Below are 7,950 nucleotides of genomic sequence, written 5' to 3'. Positions count from 1 at the left end.
CCCAGCACATCTGGAACAGCAGTTTAAAGCTCAGAGCTGCCAGCCAAGATCCCCCAGGAGGGCAGTCCCAGCCAGGGACAGGCCATGCTGGGCTTAAGGGGAGTTGCACACTCTGAGCACATGTGGCTGTGCCAGGCGCACACACAGGGCACAGCTGGATACTGAAGTTTAGGAGTACCCATGGCACCCCACAACCCTTGTGTTCATGCCCTGCACCTTGGGGTCTGCACTGTGCAGAGACTCCATGGGCTACTGGCACACCCAAAAGGATGAGAGCCCAGCCCACACTCCCAGCACAAGGAGAGGATGGCAACACTAGTCCCTGCATAGTTTATTTCCTTGACTCCCAGTAACAAAAACAAACTAGGTTTTTTCCCTCCCCTCCCAAACCACCTACCCACCCCCCTAGCTTCCCCTTGGCTCAAACGTCGTAGTTGGGATTCTTGCGTAGGATAACAAATCCCTCCAGGATGGGCGTCACAGGCACGTGCTCCTCTGTGGCCAGCTCTGCCCGCTCTCCATGTGCCAGCAGCACTGGTGTTGTGTGAGTCTGGAAGCCAGTGATGGTTTTGGGCTTGCCAGCCTGGCCCACTACATCCACAGCCTGTGAGAGAAGAGCGAGGTCAATGCCAGGGACACAGAGGGACATCAGCACACCCCCTACCCAGCCCTGGCTGCCCCTTACCTGTCCTACCCGAACCGACACAGGCAGAGGCCGCAGCTCCTCATCGAAGGTGACCAGCATGCGGGGCTGCATGGCAGCAACAAGGCCATAGAGAACGTAGTGGGACTTGCCCAGGATAACTGAAGGGGAGACAGAAGTAAAGGGGCTGAGCAATGCCCACGCTGCAGGGCAGAGAGGGCTGGGGGGACAGAGTCCACACTACTCACTGTTGCGCACATCCAGGAAGGACACGAGGACGGTCAGCAACCCAGCCACAGCCACCTGGCTCATGAGCTGGCGATCACTGTGGTATGGGCACAGGGTGAGTGTCCCCTTGCCCAGATGAGTCAGGCCCTGGTGTGGCAGAGAAAGCACATGAAAGAGCGATGGGGTAACCTGGGACTCCCAGCCCTCCCTCAGGAGGGTGACATCCCCAGGACACCACTCTCCTCCTACATCCAGAGCAGGGACCCCAAACCTCCCCTTCCACACACAAGCAGTGAGCACAGTATCATCACCTGGGCCAACCGCACCATGAAGAGGTTGTTGGGGTCCTTGGCGTGGTACTGGGCCAGCTGCCGCAGCATTGCTGCCAGCCGGGCGTTGTTGGTACCTGGGGACAAGGAGGTGCAGGCAGAGTAGTGTGCAAGGCTCCCACCCTCCCCCCAAACCCCAAACCAGGCTGTCCCCAGGCTTACCACTGCCCACCATGCCCATGGCAAAGATGGAGTTGTAGGAGACCTCAGGGTCAGCGTCATGGGAGAACTTGCTGAGAGTATCGAGGATGTTCAGCCGGGGATTGGAGACTGAGATAAGAGCCAGGGCCAGGGGCACAGCACGGCGGAGGGTGGGCTCCCCATACCGCAGCTGCACAGAGAGGCAGGTGTTAGACCCAGGTCACCAAGCACAGCAAGGTCTACTGAGATGTGAGGCAACATGCAGTTTCTACTCTGAGGTCCCCTCCCAGCTCTGTGCTGTCTCCCTGTGTCACTCACCAGGTGGCCGAATGTGCGCAGGCCCATCTCCGCACCAATCTCCTCACCCATGGCAATGAGTGCGATCCCCAACACCGCTACACCCTGCAGGGACATAGGCACTGAGTGCCAGGCAGGGAACACCCAGCCCAACACACAACTTCTTAAGCCTCTGTACCCACCACAAGCCTAGGGGGACAGGGTGAGCAGGGGATCCTGCTAGGAGCTGTTTTCCTCCAGCTCTGACACCACAAGGGCCTTAGGGATCCCTCCAAAGCCAGTTCCTGCTCCAGGAACACAGATCCCAGCCCGCATTTCCCTACCTGGTGAGCACCCATGTCAGCTGAGCTTTCTTTCTTCTCCTTCTCTTTCTTGTCCTTTTTGTCCTTGTCCTCCTCTTTCTCCTTGGAATCAAAGTGCTCACTGCAGATATGCAGGAGCTGTTGCACCTTCAAGACATTCCCTGAGCCTGGGGAGAAAGTGGAGGGCCAGGATCAGCAAGCAGGCAGAGGGCTCTGGACCTGCTCCTGCCTCCCCCACCTTGACCAGCCCAACTCACCCGCATAAGCACAGATATCCACCAGCGTGTTGGCGAAGCTGCGGAATGGCTCCGACACTACTTCCAGTGCTGCCAAGATAGCCTCAATTGCCTCTCCCTTCCCTGTCAAGGAAAGCACAGTGATTAAAGGACAGCGGTGGAGGGATGCTCCCACCTCATTCCCCAACCCATGAGCCACTGGCACTGTCCAGCCTTACCCAAGTGGTTCAAGCCCAGGCCAAGTGGCAACCACCGGGCATACGTGTCCTTCAGTTCTGTCTCTGATTTCTCCATGATGGTCTGGAGGATAGTCGAGGTGACATCGCCATTGCAGGAGCCCACTGATATCATTCCACAGGCCAGGGCAGTCACACCAGCCACCTAGTAATAGGGGAAGGATCATGTCATACACAGGTATCCACCCTAAACAGAGACAGCTCAGGGTAAGCTGGCCTACAGCACTAGGTGTCTTTGGTCTCCACTTCCTATGGAAATCTGGGGTACTAGGAGACCTGATGGTTTCCTACCCTCCTAAATCTGCTGCAATCCCACTGTGGCAGCAGCTCAGATAAGGAAAATAGGGTCATGCTCTTCCGGCACAGCACAGTGCTGAGCAGGGACATGTAGCCTTGCTCTTGGAGCTCAAGCTGGCTACAGAATAGTGTCTACATTCCCAGGACCTGCAGGGCACTGGATGGGGAAGTAGGAATCACAGGCAAACCCCGCCCACCTCCATGCTGGACTTGGAGTCTCCCATCACAGGTAGCAGCAAAGTCAGGACATCCTCGCGGTTGGAGCCCGCATATGCCAGTCCCAGCCTGCAGAGAGACCAGAGGGGTGTGAGGGAGGAGCTGCACCACCCTGTGCAGCACGGGAGGCTGGGGCCACATCCTTACCCAAAAATGGCTCCAATCCTCATGGTGTTGCTGTTGTGGAGGACATAGTCAGACAGGAGGGCCAGGGCAGGGTCACACTCATTTTTCACCCCTGAGTTGACGATGCCACAGGCCAGGAGGGCTCCAGACTGCAAGAGAGAAGCACCATCACACACTAGACACCATCACACAAAGCCCCCTGCCAGCCAGTGACTGATGTCACCTCACACATCACACCCCCTCCCCAGAATGGGCAAGTTGGTACAAAGTGGGCAACGCCACTCTGGATCAAGCTGAGCAATCCAAAGCTCATAGCTCTGTGACAAGGGGAGCCCCTAAAGTGCTTCAGGCAGTCACCAAGAGATCCACATCTTGCTGTGAGCTGCTCAAAAGCCTGGGACACAGGGCATCCAACCCTTCTCTGTGCAGGAGGTGAGCTGCACAGGGGACCAAAGCAAGTACCATTCTCCAGCCAGCTGCACACTGGGCTCACAGCAGCACTGCCCCACACAGACACAGAGCAAGGACCTTGATGTAAGTCACTGACCTTGATGTAATCCTCTGAGGAGTACAGATACTTGTCAATCTGCGTGAGTCCCCCATCCACATCCCACAGCAGGATTGTGCCCAGCGAGGCTGCAGCACTCAGCATCCCTGCGGTTCCAGGGAAGAAAGGCCTGCATCAGGCCTGAACTGATGTGCCCTGCCTTGGGCTTGTGGTAGCCAGGGACACAGGCCAGCTCAGCCACCCTTACCCCAAAAGGGACAGGGTGGTAACCCCAAGCCTAGAGGCACCTCCAGCCCTGCCTAGCCAGCTAACTCACCATGGTCCTTGTTCTTGTATAACCATTTATTGCCATCATCTGTCAGCAGCTTGTCCTGTCCAAAAGCAGCATTCACAAAGCCGTTCACAAAGGAGGAGGCCAAATTCATCCGGGCTGAATCCACTTGGGAACCACTTCCCCCAAACCCTGTGGAACAACAACAGGGTGAGGAAAGCAGCAAGAGAAGCCCTGCCAGCCCTCCACCATGCAGCCATCCCACACCATACGGGAACGAGGACCTTTCCCATCACCAGCAGGAAGGCAAAGCCCAAATCCACAGGTCAGAGACTACGAGCAGGCTATCTGCCCACCTCAAATACACATCTGACCACACAGGCCCAGAGATGCTTGGCAGCCTCAAGAACTCCACACACATAGGGATGATAAAAGCCACAACACAAGCCCTTACGGTTATTTTCCAGATGGGTTTTGTAAATATCGTCTGGCACTTTAGGCTCCATGATGTCCAGCTGCAAAGACAAGGGATAAGGGGGTTACCTCCTGGCCAGCACATCCTAAAACGGCAACCTCTCCAGGAGGCATCTGTCCCAGATCATAGGGATGATGGATTTCTCCACAAATCTTGCCACAGAGCCTGGCAGCCAGGGCAGCCACAGCTGGAGGTAGCTCAGGCTGCTTTTCCCAGCTGGGACACTCACCTCTCTGGCTAAGGCCAGGAAATTGCTGTTGAGCTGGACATTGGACATGATCTCTGTTAAGTCCTCGTACTCCTCCACATCCTCATTCAGCTCCAGGAAGACTCCATGGCGGCCTAGCATAAAGGCCATCTGCTTCTGGACAACTCTGTACAGAGGGGAGGGGTTTCCTGAGTGCCCAGAACCCAGCAAGCCCCAGCACAAACACAAGTTCACCAAGCAAGTGAGCCAACCTGCCCTGCCCAGAGCATACAGACATGACCCACTCCTGCCCATCCTCATTTCAGGGACAAGTCTTAATCCAAACCCCCAGACACATCTCACAGCGGCAGATCCAACCTATCTCTACCCAGACGGGGAGCCTTGCCCCATCAGGATGAGCAAAGGCTGCAGAGGGCAGGGAACATCTCTGCTTACACATCTTTGCAGGAAGTGAAGATGTCCTCCACCAGCTCCACATCATTAAGCATCAGAGCCAGGCGCAGGGCTTCAGGGTAGCGATTGAACTTGCGGAAGATGCCCAGGGCACAGCGCAAGAGAGCCGAGTTCTCAGGCTCCGGGACATAGCTTACACAGCTTTAAGGAGGAGACAGACATGACAGTGACAACCAGATCAGGAAATCTTGGCCCAACAGGGACCAGGCCCCATCCAGCAGCTCAACCTGCCAAGCCCCCTCACCTGGTCAGGTAGAGGCACACTTTGGAGTAGGCATTGTCATCGATGTACTTCTCCAGCATGTCCATCTGCTCTATCTCCATAAGCAGGTCACAGGCCTCATGCTCTGCATTGTGGGCCATGTTGTAGGGGACAATCTCCTTGACCAGGGTGAGGAGTGTGTCCCTCTGAGCCTTGTCAGCTTCATCAATTTCCTGCCACTCCTTGGCTACCTCTCCTGCCAAGTGCCTGCAGGAACAAAGGGATATCAACACTACAAAAACCAGTTTCACTGAGCCATGAGAATGGGGAGCAGCTGCTCCCAGTTAGCCAGGGCTGTGTGCTGTTTATGGAGGCTCTGCATTCTGCAGAGCTTATGGGGCCCATAGGAGGATCAGGGTTAAGACCAGAGATTTCAGAGGCCACAGAAGCAAGACCTCTGCAGCTAGAAAACCACCATGAATAGAGCATGAAGTGACACATATGCAGGTGTGACAGGGGCAGCTAAACACATGACCAGCTAGTCAAGACACATCCCAGACAGGCCAGGCCTAAAGCACTCCATGAAATTTCACTGAACCCTTATCCTTCCCCAAGCTCTGGTCCCACTCAGGCTTACCTGACGTATTCATGCCCCCAAGATGCCAGCTCCTCTTGGGAGCCCACCAGCCGGTACTTCAGACACTCACGCTCCCCACTCATGGTCATGGCCAGGACAGAAATTATGTCTGCTGCAAAGCGCTGCAGAAAGAGTGCAGAGCTCTAAACACAGACTAGGCACAGGGAACCAGGGGCAGCCAGGGACACAACACCCTCGCTGTGCAAGCAAACCACCACAGGGGGCAAAAGTACTGTCCTGACAAGTTATAATCCTCTGGAGCAAGTCACAGAGACTGCTGTTAGATCCCAGGGTCCAGAGGGCTCTGCAATAGCCTGCCCCAGCACTGTCCCCTCAGTCACGTGGGATGGTGGGGCCAAGAGTTTCTACCTTATTCTCTCCCGGAGCCATGTTCTCATAGATCTCCTTCAGCTTGCCATAATGGGGCCGTAGAAACTTGAGAGGCTTGGGAACAGAGGTCATGGAGGTGGTGGAAGAGCGGATCTGCCTCCGCAGCTCCTCCAGGGCAGGGCGGTAAAGTGATGTGTCTTTCTCCTGCAGAGGGAAGCTGCTTGTCAGGGAGCAAGGGGCTGGTTTCTGAGGCAGCACCTCACTAGCCCTCCCCAAACAGAGTCATGGCTCTTAGCCGAACAGCCCCCCACCCTGGGCTGCCTCCTTCAGCCCAAGAGCTGGAGAAGGAGGGAACAGCAGGGCAGAAAGCCTCTCTCACACCAGGGACACAGAGGTCCCTTGGACACAGGTCAGACAAGAAGCAAGGCTGTGGGACAGATCACAGCAAACAAGCAGGGACCCCATCCAACTCAAGGTAAAATTCCCCCATCTCCATTGCACTAGGAACAGCCATAAGCAAGGGACAGACTGCACTGAATCCCAGCCAGGACTCCTTGCTGAGGGGCAGAGCACAGACTTACCCCCAGGCGCTCCACCAGCATCTCCAGCTCATCCTGCAGCTGCTTGTCCTCCTCAGACTGCCAAAATGCACAAGAGAAAGCAGAGTTAAGGGTGCAGAGCACAGTAAGTCTCAGTATAACAGAGGCAGGGCTGCAGGGGTACCAGGACAAAGTGATGCACTCATTGCTTAGGACACTATCCTGCCCTAGTGCTGCCAGGATGGAGCGATGCTCACATTACTGAGGAAGCCCTCCCAAAGAAACCACCCATTCCCGGGGTGTGAGATGCACCTCCCCCATTACTCCGTGCAGTAAACAACCCCACGGAGAGGGGCGCGTCAGGTCACAGCCCGACGGGGGGACGCTCCACTCACAGCAGCCTCTTCAGCAACAGGCTGTGTCGCCCAACCCACGGGGACCCCCAGAGCCAAAATCACCCCCGTGCTGAGCAAAGCGGGGATCCCTCCACAGTGCCCACTGTCACACACACCCCCTGGTTACACCGCAGCTTCCCTCACCAACACTGCCCTGAGGCCGCCGAGTCCCCCGCCCAGAAACGGGAGCCCTCAATTCCGTCAGGCGGGCACCCCATGACGTCCCGGCGCCCCGCCGAAGGGAACCCCTCGCGCCGCTGCCGTCACGCGCCCCCGCCGGAGGGAGTCCCCGGAGGGATGCTGGCCGTCCCCGTGACGTGGGATGACGTCCCGTTCCCGCAGGGATGCCGGCCAACCCCGTGACGCGGGATGACGTCCTGTCCTGCCCCGCCGGTGACGCGGGCCCGAATGGGCCGTGACTCAGCTGCGGCCCGCGGCGCGGCGGCACTCACCAGCTCCTGCTCCTTCTCGGGCCCGGCCGGCGGGTCCCGGCGGTCTCGGCCCCAAGGCGGCGTGGGCTTCTCGTCGCCGCCCGCCCCGGGGCCGCCCTGCACCCGGCTCTGCCCGCCGCCACCGCCCGCGTCCATGTTCGCCCGGCCGTGCTTCCGCCGCGCCTGCGCAACGCCGTGACGGCACCGGCGTGCGCCGGGGGCGGGGCCAGGGGCGGGCGGCCCCACGTGCGGGGACATCGGTACCGACACTGACACCGGTACCGACACTGACGCTGGTACCGACACCGGTTCCGACACTGACACCGCTACCGACACTGACACCGGCGTCGACACTCAGACCAGTACTGACATTGACACGGACACGGGCACCGATACTGACACTGAAACCGGTACCGACATTGACACGGACACTGACAGGGGCACCGACAC

The 7,950-nt window shown here is 57.8% G+C and overlaps 1 protein-coding gene across 1 annotated transcript; it reads right to left on the bottom strand.

Annotated features, from left to right (window-relative positions):
- Positions 1-316: 316 nt before the first annotated feature.
- PSMD2 (proteasome 26S subunit ubiquitin receptor, non-ATPase 2) lies at positions 317-7,677 on the bottom strand. Its single transcript, XM_014254388.2, has 21 exons — positions 7,522-7,677; positions 6,717-6,773; positions 6,175-6,339; positions 5,806-5,927; positions 5,211-5,435; positions 4,949-5,107; positions 4,535-4,679; positions 4,285-4,345; positions 3,876-4,022; positions 3,599-3,705; positions 3,073-3,200; positions 2,907-2,994; positions 2,395-2,557; positions 2,198-2,299; positions 1,962-2,107; positions 1,660-1,743; positions 1,363-1,531; positions 1,183-1,277; positions 892-1,018; positions 686-804; positions 317-604 (listed from the first exon to the last, which is right to left on the bottom strand). Exons 1-21 carry the CDS (start codon positions 7,654-7,656, stop codon positions 422-424), a joined length of 2,727 nt encoding a protein of 908 aa, XP_014109863.1. The 5' UTR covers positions 7,657-7,677; the 3' UTR covers positions 317-421.
- Between the last annotated feature and the right edge of the window lie 273 nt (positions 7,678-7,950).

The sequence above is a fragment of the Pseudopodoces humilis genome, chromosome 11 (genome assembly GCF_049639895.1).
Source record: "Pseudopodoces humilis isolate 2021_Gansu_Grassland_sample_001 chromosome 11, ASM4963989v1, whole genome shotgun sequence".
In the NCBI taxonomy this organism is placed as follows: domain Eukaryota; kingdom Metazoa; phylum Chordata; class Aves; order Passeriformes; family Paridae; genus Pseudopodoces; species Pseudopodoces humilis.
Note: the sequence above shows the minus strand (reverse complement) of the source record. Positions and strands in the feature narration are given on the sequence as shown.

Bases quoted from the DNA above. Each gene is read 5' to 3' on its own strand.
- PSMD2 (XM_014254388.2), bottom strand. From the start codon at position 7,656: ATGGACGCGGGCGGTGGCGGCGGGCAGAGCCGGGTGCAGGGCGGCCCC. The intron at 6,340-6,716 runs GTAAGTCTGTGC...TTCCCTCTGCAG, and splicing joins TGCTGGTGGAGCGCCTGGGG to GAGAAAGACACATCACTTTA. The intron at 5,108-5,210 runs GTGAGGGGGCTT...TCCTCCTTAAAG, and splicing joins GTGTGCCTCTACCTGACCAG to CTGTGTAAGCTATGTCCCGG.